Below are 17,193 nucleotides of genomic sequence, written 5' to 3'. Positions count from 1 at the left end.
CCACAATAACTATATAAGGTTGCCATATCACCCACCGCCTATGTGCAAGTGACTGCAACATGCAATTTAAAAGTGGAAAAAAACACCAAAAATGAATACATCTCTGCCTGCACCTTGTCAAACACTCATGTCTATTAAAACGCACAGATAAAACACAGTGTAATTAATGCACAGCATGGTGAAATCTGTGATAAACACTACATGACCGGGAAGGTAAACACCAGACTAAGGAGTGTTCCTTCCCTGGAAGCGAGCATACTAATCACGCTAACAGCGAGACCTCTCAGTTTCTGAATAATGCGTAGCATTCTGAGCATGCCTCTCTCTCTCTCTCATTCACTGACCATGCTTCATAAATAGCTCTCCAGCAGGTAATGTATTAGCTTCTATTCAAAGCACTCCCCATGCTAACTATTCTGACATTGTTGTCATTAGCTGCCTATTCTTATGAAGCCACTTCTTCCAAAATAAGCCATAATGCATGCCAAGGCTTAGTGACCCAGACCACCATTAACTTCACCTGAGAGTCCTTTTCTGCGCTTCTTGCTTTCCGTGCATGACTTATGACTTCCGTGCAAAGCTCGCTCTCTGTGTGTGTGTGTGTGTGTGTGTGTGTGTGTGTGCTTAAGAGAGACTCACTCAGGGTCGGTAAGTGGGGTGGTCTCATTGGGTTCAGTAGGAATTCCTCCCTCGTGATTGGGAGTGCGCTCCTCCTCAGTCCTCACCTCCACTATTGGCTCTTTAGACTCATCTTTCCTATAAGAGCAAAATGGACAAGAGATCAATAGTTTGTTTTGAGATCCAGAACAATATATGACCTTAGACCTGAATAGCTTTACAGATTCTCGACAGTGTCGCTTTTTTGTGCTATAAAATGAACGATTGTCTACGGATCTTGCTATAAAATATCTAATTTGTAGTGGTATGTAACATTTTCCTGATTTTACTGCATGCATATTATGATGCATGTATATTCTAATTACCTGATAATAAATACTTACAGCAACTTTATTTAACCTTTATTCATTTATTTAACATTTATAAAAACATATTTTTTACAGATTCTGTTCTGTTTTCCCCCTTCCTGTATCGTCATATATTGTCAAATGATAACAAATTCAGACATATTTGTTCATGATTATTGTTAGTATTATTATAATTATTATTATTATTATTATTTTGGTATTCAGGTATTAGGGTTCAATCCTTTTCGCTCCTGTTTGCTCCTGTTTTAGCATATTGGAGTTCAGATTTTCTGATTTAAAAGTTTAACAGCCTTGTGTCCTGCTTTTGCTTTCTGCCCCAAACAGAACAATTAGACTGCCGATTAGCAAAATCAATGTTTATCTTATAACTCAAATCATTTTATGTTAGTTGCTAATTGACTTGAATTTGTTTATGCAAGACAGTTACTGTATGCAAATAAAAGTACATTAATTGACAAAAACATTCAACAAAACAAACAAATTTGGCAGGGTTTATTACTGTGTCTTGAAATAAAATTATACAGTATATGACAATATAGTTATTTAGAATATAGTTTGGGTTTATTGTTTATTTAGTGTTAAACTTTTACATAGAAATTTTGTTCTGTTGAGGTTCGAACAAAACTCAATAACGAGTTACTTCATGGTGATCTGTTACAAATTTAATTTTCCTTCCTTCCTTCCTTCCTTCCTTCCTTCCTTCCTTCCTTCCTTCCTTCCGTCCTTCCGTCCTTCCTTCCTTCCTCTTCCTTCCTTTCCTTTCCTTTCCTTTCCTTTCCTTTCCTTTCCTTTCCTTTCCTTTCCTTTCCTTTCCTTTCCTTTCCCTTTCCTTTCCTTTCCTTTCCCTTTCCTTTTTCTTCCTGCTCTAAATCATATTTAAAATGTACCATACAACATAGTATACAAAATATCCAGGTATTATATACAGTATACACTAATGGACAATATATAGTAAACATGTTCTTAATATGAGGTGTGACATACGTTTCCTTAAACATTCTTAGAACATACAAAAACTCAACAGCTCTAGAAAGCAAAAATAACATTCAGAAAACATTTTCCTTACCTAAATGTTATACCAGCCTCTGATTAAGTCATTGTACTTTCATTTTTTAATTTTAACTTTTTTTCAGGCATTCCAGAAGCTATTTCACTTTTCAGATCCTAGCAATGCGATTAATATAAAACCTCACTAGATTTTAGCTCAAGTTAGCCAGGCCAATTCTTTTATACTACCGTTCTTCCCTATTATTAAGCTTCAGAGGTTGTAATAGGCAAGATTTCCATTATTACCGTGTGCTGAACTACAGAATTACACCATTTACAAACCAGTTTCACTGTAACAGTTCACTTAACTATAGTGATTTTAAAGCGCCATGTGTGACATGGAGACTCCACTTTATTCTTATTGTAACCTACATCACAGTGCCCTGCTCTTAACTCCGAGCGAGCAACCCATCATATTGCCATTATTCTCATTCATATATTCAGATAAGCTCCAATCATGGCATGCTATGAGTTTTCCTACAGAGCTGATGGGAGTTGATTATAAAAGTGGAGGTCTGATGGGTGGCACAGAGCTCTTCGGTTCAGCACAAAACTGATGGAAATAAAAAAACTGAAGTGCTCACGTGAAAGCTGCCTTGCCCTCTTCGATGTCCTTGCCCTTGGCGGTGGGGCCTGACTTGCCACAGAAGTTAACAGCGATGCACATGAGCAGGCCACATTTGTTGAGGAAGTAGCAGGTGACATCCACGCCGACGAGGAGCAGCAGGAAAACCACAATGAGAATGCCCACGATGGCTCCTGTACCAAGATTTGAACCACTGGCCACTGGGTCTTAGGGAAAAGAAGAGAGAAATGTACTAAGTCATGAACCAGCCTGTGTACATCTAAGTTTTATTACTACATTACTAAATGTAGTAATAAAACAATAAAGTTTGTAGTTGTGACCAAAACTAAAAGGCTTCAGTGTTTGCACCTTCAGGAAATAACTTGTTTTTTAGATGATGCACAACATGAATTATAAACAAATAAAATGTATGATCTGTTCTTACATCAGTAAGTAAAGAAAAAGCAGGCAATCATATTAACACTCAATTATTGGAAAATAATCACATTTAGCATGTTGCACTTGGCTTTATTACACCAACGCTTTGTTAAATATTTTCCTACAACAGAACACTTCCAAGTGTTTTATTCGCTACATAAAAGGAATATTGCAAAATCCTTAACATAGCCAAACCCACATTTTACTGCATGAGGACCCACATGGTGACAAGGTCACCACATAGATCAACTTCAGTATTTCCTTGTACCGAGAAAATAACCTACATCTCAGTGGTAGGATCAGAGTAGTAATTGATTTGTCAATAAATGTTTAAAAAGTGTGACCCTGTAACAGTATTACTGAGCACCCAAGGGATTTAGTTCTTCAATGCTTCTTCTATTTACAATAGTTCTTAAATTTTTTTTTTTTTTTTTTTTATAATTATGGGGTCCAAACAAACAAAAAAACATTGTACATAGAACATTAAAGGGTTTCTTAAAAGGGAAACATCAACATGATTTTTCCATAAGTCTATACCATTTTCTCAAGGTTTAAATATTTTACTTTAGTGCTGATTGATATTTGAAATTATTTCAAATAAAATATTTAGTTGAATTTAAATTTTTATGTTGAAATTAATTACATACATTTTTTTTTTAAGTCTAACATTCACTAATGTTCCTAAACACTTTTCAGATTTGATTTCTTCACAAAAGTGAAACAGATATAAACTTAGAAATACATTATAATGTTCCCAAAAATAAACTTCTATTAATGCTCTTTATTGCTATTTAAAATGTGATTAAACCTTTTGTGTTAAAAGTAACCACATTATTTCAACATTTAGTACACATTCCTCATGACATACACTATATAGACAAAAGTATTAGGACACCTGACTATTCCAGCCATGTGGTTCTTCTCAAAACTGTTAATACAAAGTTGGAGAAACACAAATATATAGTATGTCTCTGGAGGCGGTAGCATAACATTTTCCCTTCACTTGAACCAGGAGACCCAAACCTGTTCCAGCCTGACAGTACTCCTGTGAACAACGTGAGATCCATGAAGATATGGTTTACATGAGCTGAAGTGAGGGATTTTGAGTGACCTGCTGTAGAGCTCTGACCTCAACCTTACTGAACACCTTTTGGAATGAACTGGAACTCTGACCTGCACCCCAGGCCTCCTTAACCTACATTATTACTATTAGTAGTATTTTCAAAGCAAATGGGGTTTTCAGAATTTATTATTCTGTGTTTTGCGCTGTCTGAATACACTTTCCAATTCAAGGTTCACAAAATTCACCTTTGACCTCTTTGAAGAACTTGTTGATTATTGGTTGATCTGATTCCATACACTTTCCTTCCTTAGTGACATTCAAGATTCATCTGCACAATTCATCAATTCAAGTCACATTTACAAGAAAAAAGTTTATTTTTAAGAACTTTGAGATGAGAGATGATGACAACTGGTTTAACCATTTTGCATTCAATGACTTTGCAATGAACTGATGCCGAGATGTTTTGGGGTTTAAGACAATTTAGGTGGAACCAGTAAAATATATTTTGATCAACACGACATAATCAACTGATAATGTAGGAAACAGCAGACACTTGTACACAATCAATTGAATGAATGTACCAATGCATTCGCAATTTTATCAAAGCAACAAGAAATGTTCTTATGGTGAGCAAAAACGATGTGAAGGTTGAACAAGTAGCTTTGAGAATTTCATTTCTGATCTGAAAAACACTCCAAAGCGACTGAGAAAAATATTTAATACGGTGTAATCAAAGGGAATTAAACATGTGTTTCTGAGTAATGTTTCTCACTTTGATTTGATTTGAGCAGGAGGTCAATAACTGTTTCAAAACAACAGAAATATTTAAAAGTTAAAATATTCTGTATCATTATTCTTCCAGCTGAACAGAATCCTGGTAAATTCAAGAAACTACATTTTTTACTGCTCTTTGTGGAACGAAGCCAAACACACCACACACACACACACACACACACACACACACACACACACACACACACACACACACACACACACACACACACACACACACACACACACACAGGCTTCCTGTGGTTAAATAAAACAACTGAAATGTACAGGACAGCACTTTCTTGGAATGACAGCAAAATATTTATGCAGCATAACACAAAAAGCTGAAATCCTGATCATTCTGCATTAGTCAACTGCAGAGCATCCGATTTCAGATTTAAAGGTTTTTGCACCTCATGTTGCCCATCTCGCTTATGTTTTTTTGCACAAAATCTGTGCTTGCATGAAATTGAGTCTCTAATCATATTATTAAGGGTTTGGTGCTTTAGAGATGTAGAGCACTGCTACTTTAGATGAATGTGTAGACTTGTATGAATGTGTAAACACATGCTTACACAAGGACAACTACAGAAAAACAGCCAAAATGGTAAACAGGCACTATTTACCAGCAATAGAACATGTTTACACCATGGAAACAAACCCACTGCAACAAGAATTTTGCTGATATATAAATATATATGGCCACAATCTGAAAGGAACCGAAATCTACAGAACACTTTGAGTGAGCAAGTGGGTGGGTGGAAATATAGCGAGAACATTTGCCTTTGGTCCATGAGGTCATGAGTGCAATATGAGCTGTTAAGATCCTGTTAATGTTCTGCTACTGCCACTGTGCCCTTGAGCAAACCTGCGCCCACGCAGCACTCTAGGGGGAATGGACTGGCAACCGGAATCCGTGCTCCGAGCAAAAAAAAAATACCAGCTGTCCACAATAAAGTGAATATATCTACAGTAATTACATTTATACTACAATTATACCTATACCACAGCCTTCTGACTGGTTAGGAAGTGCTGACCAAAGTGATCAGCTAGTGTTTCCATAAAAGCAGGCGTTCCAGTTTATAGAATGTATCTTAGTTTAATATTATGGTTTCTATAGTAACAACTTACAAATATATTTGTATAGGAAAGCCCCACACTGTATAGTCATTGATTATGTGCAGTGATCTGTATGCTGACATTTACTGAAGGATTCCCCAGTGTCAGAGTTTTGTGACAATCAGAGATGTAGCTGTAGTAGGGTGACACTTTGCTGTCACTCTACTACACAACAAAGCACATTGTTCCTAATGAACATCAGCAGAGACAAAGAGAGGCTGATGAGAGACTGACGGTTTATAGCTACTATAACAAAAGTGACATGAATTGTAACTATTGTTTTCTTCTTCTTCTTCTTTTGGCTGCTTCCATTGGTGGTTATCACAGCTAATCATCTGTCTCCATACCCCCTGTCCTCTACATCTGCCTCTTTCAAACCAACTACCTGCATGTCCTCCCTCACCATATCTATAAACCTCCTCTTTGATCTATCTCTTTTTCTCCTTCCTGGCGGCTTCATCCTCAGCATTCTCCTACCGATATACCCCATGTCCCTCCTCTGAACATGTCCAAACCATCTCAATCGCACCTCCCCCACCTTGTCTCCAAAACGTCCTACATGCGCTGTCCCTCTAATTAACTCATTTCTAATCCTGTTCATCGTCGTCACTCCCAATGAAAATCTCAGCATCTTCAGCTCTGCTACCTCCAGCTCCACCTCCTGTCTATAACTCAATTACATGTAGTCTGTCTTACCCCTACTGACTTTCATTCCCCTTCTCTTCAGTGCGTACCTTCACCTCTCCAGGCTCTTCCCAACCTGCTCCCTACTCTCACCACAAATCACAATATCATCTGCAAACATCACAGTCCACGGAGTCTACTGTCTGTCCTCATCCGTCAATCTGTCCATCAGCACTGCAAAAAGGAAAGGGCTCAGAGCCGATCCTTGATGCAGTCCAACCTCCACCTTGAACCAGTCTGTCGTTCCTACTGCACACTTCACTGCTTTCACACTGTCCTCATACATGTCCTGCACCACCCTCACACACTTCTCTGACACACCTTACTTCCTCACACAATACCACAACTCCTCTCTCGGCACCCTGTCGTACACTTTCTCTAAATCCACAAACACACAATGCAACTCCACATGAAATGTAACTATAAACAAATTAAATACGCAATATCTACTTTTAAAAATAAACTTTCGGTAGTGTTGCCAAATTGCTGCAGTATAAGAGAAATAACAATTAAGTATGTGTTTTCAATAGGAATATAGGTTGAGAACAATAACTACACATTCCATGAAGCACCACTGAAATGTTGATTATTGTACTAAAAAAACATGTGCTGTCATGTTTTATTTGGGCTGAAGTATGACATCCATACATCAAGGGCTAAACAATGATGAGCCTGAATGACACATAATTAATTATGCAAAAACGATAAAGTAGAGTAGGAGTAAAGCAGTTTAAAAAAGCAAAGTGAAATCTTCACAGTTATCTGCTGCATTTTTAATGCATGTTGATAATTTACTTTCATGCCTCCACCATCAATACTGACTCCACCTATTTCGTTAAGGAAGAGATGGTAGACATAACCGAATCGGTTCTTAGAAAAGTGGGAGGTTATTTCAGGGCCATTAACATGCGAAAACAATACACTATTTTAGCCACATCACATGAATGACAATATTACAACATTATTATACATATTGCATATTATAACAGTGTGTAATATCTTTTATAAATGGTTTAAATATGCATAATGTTTAAAAATCTGGAGAAGTGTTAAATACAGCCGTAAAACTGAAGAACAGCCGATTTAAGGAAGTCGGAAGGGGTGCTTGTTGATTAATGAGAATTATCTAAAAATAAAAGATAAATGAAATTTAGCCAGTGTAAAAGAAAATGTAATCAGAAAATGTAATCAGAAGGACACATTTTTTCTGATTAAAAGGAATATTTTACCAGAACTGTGTGATGATAGTGTATTTCTGAAAGAAAAAAACAGCAGTCTTTTTGGATGAGTATGTGAATTTTAGTAAATTTACAAAACACAATTTGCAAGTGTTTTTTTTCCCTGAAAAAATACAGTTAATTGTATAGACTGTATAGATGCTCAGAGAAACTGAGAAGCCACAAGCATTAAGAAAAGTTAGAAAATGAGAAATGGAAAAAAAAAATTAAAGAGAAATATTTTGCTAATTCAGCCCTCCTGCTGAATTAATATTAATTGGCAGCCGCTTCTTCTCCTCCAGTACAGGCTCTGTAAAGTCTTGTTATCTTTCTTCAGCATGTGCTTTCCAGTCAGTCATCATTGCCAGGTCCTGCGCTTTTCAGGATTGAGAGCCTGGATATGTCTGATTGGACCAAGGGGCTAAACATTAACACCTCTTTCAAGTTGACTTATTATTTCTTGGCTTTCTTCTGTTTTCTTAGTTTTTCTCATTATTTCTGCAACTTTTTAATACAACCCTCTGCTCTTCACTCAATAAACATTTCTATTGAATCTTTTTCATCAGGGACTGTTCAGTTCAGCAAACAGTACAGTCTTAGCCAAACCTCAGTGTTGTACTGGCCGTGTAATTAATCATCATTAGCTGATATTCTGTCATGGTCGAGCGAAACTAAAATTCCTATATCTAATGAAATGTGCCCTTAATTTAGAGCCTGATAAATGAAGTAAACACATTTAAATGTGTCAGGAGGCCATGAATTATTAATGCATTCAAAGCAGAGTTAAGGCAGGAAACGGATCAAGGGTTTTTCTGTTGATATTCTTCATGTGTCTTTTTTAAGCTTTTGGTAGAACCCTACAACAGACACAGTTACCGATACTAAACATGTTCTTTTTAGCTGTTCAATATATATAATGGGAAAGCACAACACATTTTACATTAAACATTCTATTGTAAAACACTCTTTAAGGTAAAGTTTGGTGTTTCATGGATATAGAGTGTTCGGTGAACTGGGATATTTGAATGCTGCCGTACCCTCAATCTCACACTTTCTCTCAGGTTTGTTGACTTTGGTGTGGTGGGCCGTCTCTTATGCCTCATGTCTGTGTTACCTTCTGGCCCTCCTTTTAGTTATGCTGCCATAGCTAGTCCTGTTAGAGTCCCCAACTGCACAGTGTCTTTAACTTTTATACATCAATAAGGATACTTAATAATCCATATCTTTTTATCATCCCTCTTCTCTCTCTCTCTCTCTCTCTCTCTCTCTCTCTCTCTCTCTCTCTCTCTCTCTCTCTCTCTCTCTCTTCTTTTCCATCTCTTGGTTGAGTTAAACATGCTACTGAGGTAGCAGGTACCACTGTTCCTGCCCCTCTCCTCTCTTCGGATCTGCCCGCTTTGTCCCAGCCTGCAAATGGATGATTTTTTTTTTATTTTAGGCCACTCTGTGCAGCTGGGGATGTTTTCACATCTACGACCTGGGGATTCATGAAATTACAGAGTAATAGGAGCTTTGAGGATGGATTTGGACTGTACTTAATGTCAACAGTCTGCTACACTGACTCAGGACTACAGTTTGCATTTGATCACCATCAATGGACACCTCAACATCGTTTAGCTGTAATAAATAGACATTCGGTGCCACCCAGATGAGGATGGGTTCCCTCTTGAGTCTGGTTCCTCTCAAGGTTTCTTCCTTATGCCATCTCAGGGAGTTTTTCCTCGCCACATTTGCCACTGGCTTGCTCGTTAGGGACAAACTTACAATTATAAAGAACATTATTTCCTACCAAATTATCTGTGTAAAGCTGGTTGGAGACAATGTAAAACCATAAAATGTAAAACCATAAAAATTATATCAACTCGATCTTCATGTAGGATTTTGGGAACTATTACAAAAAACCCTCTGAGACCCTCTGACCTGGTACCCTGCAGTCTTCTAATTCTAGAGTTTAACTTAGTTTATCTTATCCTTTAGGGGTGTCTTAAAAGTTTTAGTACACCTATAACAATAGGTATGCTTTTTTTTAAAGTAAAATGCATTTATAAATCTGCCAAACCCTTAACTTTATAAAGAGCCCGTTGAACCTAAGGCCCTGTTCACATCTGATATTAACGTTTGTAGTGAGTGAACTGAAATACATAGCCATTTTTCACCAGTCATTGATGACCACTTGCCTCAGATATCATACCTGCACATCATTTCTGTTAGAGGAATGGTGTCATGGGCATTTATAACAGCAGCCTTCTGCTGCATTTGCATTTTTTAAGGTAGAAATGTCCAACAAATCCTATTTTATGTGTATTTAAGTGTATGGGCTTTTTCATTATACTTTACTTGCTTGTTCAACAAAAAAAAAAACAGCTAATGAAACAACACAAACTGCTATGAGTTTTAAAATCGATTTCTCATAATATTTGGGTATTTTTACTAGGGCAACTGTGCATTCGATTAGGGAGTCTATTGCTGCATTAGTTGACGCATTGTAATGCATTTGCGTCCCAACTGCAAATAGAATGTGGTAACGTGTGTATGGGTCCACCTTAAAATCTTGTTCATACCTAATCTTAGCAATGTCTGAATCACTCAAGGACTCATGTAATGCTAAATGTAAACAGGACCTAAGTGTGATCATTGTTTACAGGCCATTTTATCAGGTCTACTTACCAACTTAGTTACTTTAAGGGTATATATTATATTTGTCGTAAACGATCCACCTAAAGGTAAGGCCAAGCATGTAGCATCTACCCAATTAAACAATGTTAGGGTTTCTCAAAGGACCACCAAAGACTAGATACTGTACATTTATGCCAAAACATCATACACTACTATAGTATCTGTTCTCCAGTGGGTGATGGACAGGGTAAAAGTGAGCTCACAAACTGTGCACAACAAAGAATAGCCAACACTCCGTGGATGTATAATTTGTACAGATGAGTAATAAAATAGAAAACAAAGTGTGTTAGTAAGATGCTGAGCCACTGTAAGCCACCATAACACCTTGACATCGATACTCCAGATCTCTTGAACTGTACTGAAGGGATGAACATCACTTTTTCAAAAGAATGGTGTTGTTTTGATGATAGTGTAGCAGAGAGCATTCTAATGTACCACTGCAAATATGCAATTGGATTGAGAGTTAGTAACACTGAAGGTCATAGCATATGATTTACATCCATTTTATATTCATTATAACCACACAGTGAGTGATGGTGCCCTGTGGATGGGGCGGAGACATCCTGGACATGACTACCCCCACCAGGAAAGAAAAGTTTCATTATAGGGTAAAGGTGACTATTCAGGAGAGCTTTGTATATGAGATGACTCCTTCTTTAAAAGAGACAAGAGGACCCAACCCACAGCAGAAATAAAAATAAATGTCTCCTATAGCACAAAAGAACCACTAGGTTTTCCTTTAATAACATCTAAAGTGTACTTTTAGAAAAGGGGGTTTCTCATGGATTCTTTCGAGCTTTAAGGATTCTTAGCTTCCTATAGAGATTTTCTTGAAATCCCTTTTGAATGACTGGTCGAAAAAGATTTTAGGTTTGACCAAAGCAAAGCTAGGAACTGATGTTTAGGTTTAATGCTGGTTCAACTTTCATAGTTTTCAGTTTTGCGAGGCCCTATGTGTGTTTGAGCATTTACTGCTGGGATTATCACCACTAAAATTCATAAAGGTGTCTTAAAGATAAGAACTGATCACTCACTCGGACAGATACACTATACTGCCACTCGCACTCTATCTCCCTGTCTGTACTCCTGCCAGTGTTTTTCTCCATCTCTGATTCCAGCTGTGTCTTGGAGAGCACATCTGGCTCGAGAAAGTGGGAGACATGACTGGCAGCCTTAATCTACTGCCCAGCTCGAGAGGGTTCAGGGCTCTCTGCGGCCTAACATTTGTTTTCCTCTGCTCTGGGCCTCAATTTAAGCGCAGCAATAAATCACACCACACGTCTAAGAACAAAGGCTGGCTCTGAGCTCTTCAACACCAAAGCCCTTGCCTGCTGAGTCAGCAACATGCCTAAAATGTCCAGTATGCCTCTCACCTGTCTCCACACATTCCCACCACAGAGTTGACAAATTGAATATGAAACACCAGTAAGAACACACACACAAAAATGTATCAGGTTCTTTAAAAAGTTTCTTCTGGCAATGATGTACATTTGAGCATGATATATGTGCATTTTAAAAGGAAATGAATATGGAATGAACTCATAATTGTACGCTGGAAGCTCCTCTTCTTCTTTGCCCTTACAGAATATTGGAAAAGGGCAGGGTGTTTTTTGTTATTTAATAACACATTTACCAATAATATTAAACAAGCCAAACTAATATATATATTATATATATTGTTTTTTTCCTAATAACTGAATGCCATCCAAGAATTGTTTTGCTTTGTATAAAATATTTCAATACACCAAAGGATATACTGATAATAAGACTAAGACCTTAATTATATTCTTGCAAAAGAAAATATGCTAAATCTTGTGCTAACAAAAGATACAGATTGCTAAAAAAAAACGATGTAAAGTTAATTAGACAATCCTTTTGCAAAAAAAGACCTTCTACCAGTGTTAAGTTCTGCTGGCTGCAAAATTTTCAAAGCTCTGAGTGTCTACTTTCATACGAGCCCTTAAACACTACTGACAAGTGTAAGATCACAAATAATTTCACAGTGACACCCCAAAACACGCAGACATTTCATTGCTGTTAAAAAAGAAGAAAAAAGATTTTGCATTTTTTAAATTCTACTTCAAGCCGATCTCAGAGTTTCTAATATTCTCTAATCATTTAATAAAAATAGATTGATTGGACTTGCTGTGCTAAATGCTCAAAGTAACATGCTCTAAACTGATGGCCAGAAAAGAGTGGAGAGCTTAAATTCTCATGCAGAGAGTTTTCACTACAGGGGGCTTAAATCACTAAAGTTTGTATCCCAGACCCATCCAAAGCTTCTGCTGGATCAAAAAAAGAATAGAAAAAAGAAAATTGACAAACTGCATACACAGAATCTCCACACTAAAACTTACAAGTTAGCAATTTATAAGATCTGGTTTTTTTTTTTTTTAGTGTCAGGCTACATAACAGTTAGTCATGTCTAATCAGTGGAACGGAATCATTAATGTCGCTAATGTACATTGGGGTTTTTGTGTAATCACCCTCTGGTAATTTAGCCTTTACACTCTTTGCTATACTATTTGATGTTATCTTTTTCTAATAGTGACCTCGCTATGAATTATTGATAATGATGATAAATGAATGATGATAAAACTAATTTTCATTTTGAAGAAAATTTTACCTCACAAAATGCACTTTCATAGTGGATACATAGAGTAAGAGAACTCTCACTGAATGTCTCTAACGATACAAAACATTATTTTTTAAAAAGGTAGGATGTGCAGGCTAAATAAAACAGTGAATTGCATCAATTATTAGTACCTTTATTTTGATACTCATGTACTTTGAAAAGCAAGTACTTTGTTTGTTCTTTCTAATAAAAAAAAAAATTATATACTTTTTTCTTTACTTATACTTTTATAAAAAAAATTAAGCCATCAAATTTTACTCAAGCAGGGGAATGTTTTACTTTGTCCACCACTGCTGCTATGACATTATGACTTCACCTGCTGATAAAGAAATTGGGTACAGTGTAAAGTACAGGTAAGGCCATGAGGGACGGCTAAGCCGTTCAAATGTGAAGTTCATGCCAGGCCATGTTTCTGATACCCAAATCAAAACAAGGAAAACCAAACTAATCCAAATATAAAACCCAGACAAAACAAAACTTCAAATCAATACCAAACCAACACAAGCACAAAAGAAACAAATGGCCTAATGTGCATATGAACCCTGTCCTAGATTGTTGACAGCAAGACATTAAGAAAAAGGCAAGAAAATGTCCTATATGTTGCCATGTTTCCAATATAATATACAGTGATATCTCAGAAATTGTTATTATTAGTAAAATGTGTTAGTAAAATATTTTAAATATATTTTGTATATTTGGTACTGATGCTTTTCTATTTTGCAAATAAATAGGGTAATATATGCTGGTTCCTACCTAGTGTAGTACTTTGTAACACTGGCAAGGAAATAAAGTTCATTGTTGTAAAAAAGAAAAAAAGAAGAAGAATGATCAAAGTCACTGGTCTAAAGTGAGATAAGTGCAACCTTCCTCAGTTGCTAGTGTAAATGCTATGCCTTTGGTTAATTAGCCTATACACGCCAGTATGCCATCAGCAATTCAGCAGTTGAATGGAAGGACACCAAGGCAATTGTGCTTTGTTTAAAATTGAAAAATCTGTTGTCCCCCCTCTATGTTTGTGCTAATGAGGTTAATTATCATTCTCGTTAGGAGACATAACACTGGCTTAATCGCTTTCCTGACTTAACCTGAAGTCCCCTGTAAAATCTCAAATCTAAAATAAACTTTAGCTACAATCCTGGTGTGGTGTTAGAAAACATACACATGTGCTGCAATCTTACCAACGATCTAATACCAAATAAAGAAATGTGATTAATACAACAACCCCCTACCTAACAGGTGATTGGCAAATGTTTCCAAGAATCATAGTGCTTAATTTTCATGATTTTATTATTATTAGAATCAGGAAGCAAATGCCACTCTAGAGACTGCTTTAAACACCCCAGTTTGCAAGTCATATGTGACACATGAGCTGTTACATTTCAAGACATTTTGACATTAGTCTTTTGACAACTGATGCCCTCCCAGAAAGTGAAGGAAAAAAAATCTTTTCAAACAAATGAATGCTTTTTAAAACACCAACCTTGTTAATGACAGACAGTTGGCCAACAGGGAATAATGTAGCAAGTGTCACAAACATTTCTTTTATTATAAGTGTTACAGAAGTTCACACAAACGCCTATGAGTGTCGTGTTTGGTTTTCAGACAAAAGGAGTAAAGTGTTCTAAAAAAATGTCATTAAGAGAAAAAAAAAAGCTCTAAAGAGTTTAGCAGTTCACACAATGATGGGTGAAACCAGCAGTACAGCAGAACACACTTGCCTTTTACAGCTGAAGGCTCTGTAGGATCAGTTTGAACCAACAATCAGCAACAGGGCAGTGTGGTGAAAACACATACTATGTTCACACATTTGTATTATGACCCAATGTATTATGAACTCCAGCAAAGGTACGACTAGGACTCAAGAACCCATAGTGCTTCTTCTAATTGATCCAACTCACATTACTCCTTCATTAAAAAGACGTTTATCTTTTTTTTTTTTCTTAAAGCCTACAATGATTACTGCATGAGAACACACCGTTATGTAGTTACAAAACCGTATTACAGAGTAGAATCAAATCACACTTCAGACAGTGGTAGTATGTTTTGAATATGTTCTTTTCTCCCTCGAGTAATAAGCAAAAAAATAATAATTGAAGAAAAAATAAAATGAAACCCAAAAGCAAAAGCAAACCTTCATATGTTTTTTTAGAATTATCTAAAATTATGTACATTTTGTCACAAAAAAACCCAAAAACACTTTTTTCTATTAACACACAAGCCAGACCTCCTGAAAATAACTTTCCATTATGAGCCCTGTGATCAAACTAATAGATCTAAAAAGATGAAGAAAAAAGAAACTGAATAGAAATTCATGTGATCAAAGCAGGACGTGTAAAAAATCTGTTGGTTGAAGATGCCTTGTCGGTGATTGTACACCAAAAGCATCACCAAGAGAAGCATGGAGATGTTCTTGGTAGGCACAAGATGTTCTAGGGTGCTGAGAAAGTCCATGGTTTAAAAAAACAAAATCAAAACCTTTCAAACCATACAGACAATGTCTACAAATTTATGGGAATAAAGAACAAAGAGTGTATAAACAATCAGAATTAAAAATAAAGACATTCAGAATGATGCAAGCATTAAGAACTCTGCTTAACCCCATTAACATGTAACTGATTTTTCTTTCTTTTTAGTGTTGTTCCTGTTTGTTAAGCTTGCAGTAGGATCAGAAGATCAGAGGATCAGAAGGATGAAGGTTGGAGAGTGAGCCCGAGGGGAAGGGGAAGGCAAGCACTCCTCTCTTCAGTCGAGCTCCAGTTTATGAGAGCAAGAACACAGTCAGCATGGGGAGCATGAGAGTGACCAGAGCGTACGTGACACAGGAGCAGCCAAGGGTAGCTAAGGTAGCCAGCACCATGACCACCACCACCACCACACCATAAACAAGGCGGCAGGAGACCACAGAGACATTGCACACCACCGCAAAAAAAACCCCCATAAACAAACAAATAAAGTAAGGGAAAAATATATAAAAACAGCCCCCCAAAAAACCCAAAAAGCCAAAGTGTTTTTGCATATGATAATGTGATGGTCCAGCAGTGTCCGAGTTCACAAATAGAGACAGCACAAGGAAAAGAGGAGGGAAGGAAATGGGAAAAGAGGGAGAGAAAAGAGAGAAAAAAGACAGAGAATACGTCAAATACAGAAACATAAACTTGAAAGGTTACAGTAGATTAGAAAAGAATACAAAAGGAAAATTCAAACAAGCTTAAGCGAACATATAAAGAAAAGGTGCAGCATGTTCACAGCTAAGAATGACAGGGGCAGCATAGCAAGCAATGGGTACAAACAGGGATGGTAAATGATGAATGGAATGGGGAAAGAATGGGCAGGGTAACATATTAAGCATCTTCCCTGGTATTAAACGTAATAAATATTTTGTGAGTAAATTTAAACATAATGTAATACTTTAGCAATGCATACAGTAGGTTTACATCTATGAAGTGACAATGTTTTTTCCACCTGAAGTGTTTACACCAGGGAAGGTTGCAGTTACACAAAAACCTAAAGCATAAAGAAGCAGTGATGCAACATGATGTAAATGGTTTGTTGGATTACTGATTGAGCAACCGGCTGTGGGTGAAACTGAGCAACCTAAGCAATGCTATACTTCTGGTCAGCTGTATCTGGGGAGATTTGGATAGTTGAATGGAAATATGATGCCTTAAGATTATTGTCTTCCCAGTTTACATTGCATTATATGTTTCATCCATGTACGAAAGACAAAAGCTCAAGTATGATCAGATTTTTCTTGTTTTCCCCACATCAGCAAAAGGTTTCAGGAGCTCGAACATTGCAATCTGATTGGCTCCCTGTACTTTGTCACAATAAAACAAAAAACTTCTGAACACAGTGACACAATGAGATTTTCTGGGGCACAAATAAATCACTTGTTTACAAATATTTAAAAAGTATGTATTTTTTTTTTTTTTTTAGAATTTTAGTTTAAAACATGAGATATTTAAGTTTGCTGACATTTTTCAGTATTATTA

General features: G+C 36.7%; 1 protein-coding gene across 21 annotated transcripts in view; it reads right to left on the bottom strand.

The window, feature by feature from the left end:
* The window catches only part of ncam1a (neural cell adhesion molecule 1a), a 273,152-nt gene that overhangs the window by 13,286 nt on the left and 242,673 nt on the right, over nucleotides 1–17,193 (bottom strand). For 15 of the 21 annotated variants that reach the window (XM_083564833.1, XM_083564828.1, XM_083564829.1 and 12 more), the window contains 2 exons: nucleotides 2,618–2,825; nucleotides 640–756 (listed from right to left, as the gene is read on the bottom strand). In XM_083564833.1, coding sequence (XP_083420959.1) covers nucleotides 640–756; nucleotides 2,618–2,825 — 325 coding nt within the window. Of the gene's footprint in view, nucleotides 1–639; nucleotides 757–2,617; nucleotides 2,826–14,473; nucleotides 16,040–17,193 lie in introns of those variants that run through there. The other 6 variants (XM_083564837.1, XM_083564835.1, XM_083564834.1 and 3 more) reach the window with 1 other exon arrangement.

This window comes from Silurus aristotelis, assembly GCF_946808225.1.
Source record: "Silurus aristotelis genome assembly, chromosome: 16".
Taxonomy (NCBI): Eukaryota; Metazoa; Chordata; class Actinopteri; order Siluriformes; family Siluridae; genus Silurus; species Silurus aristotelis.
Note: the sequence above shows the minus strand (reverse complement) of the source record. Positions and strands in the feature narration are given on the sequence as shown.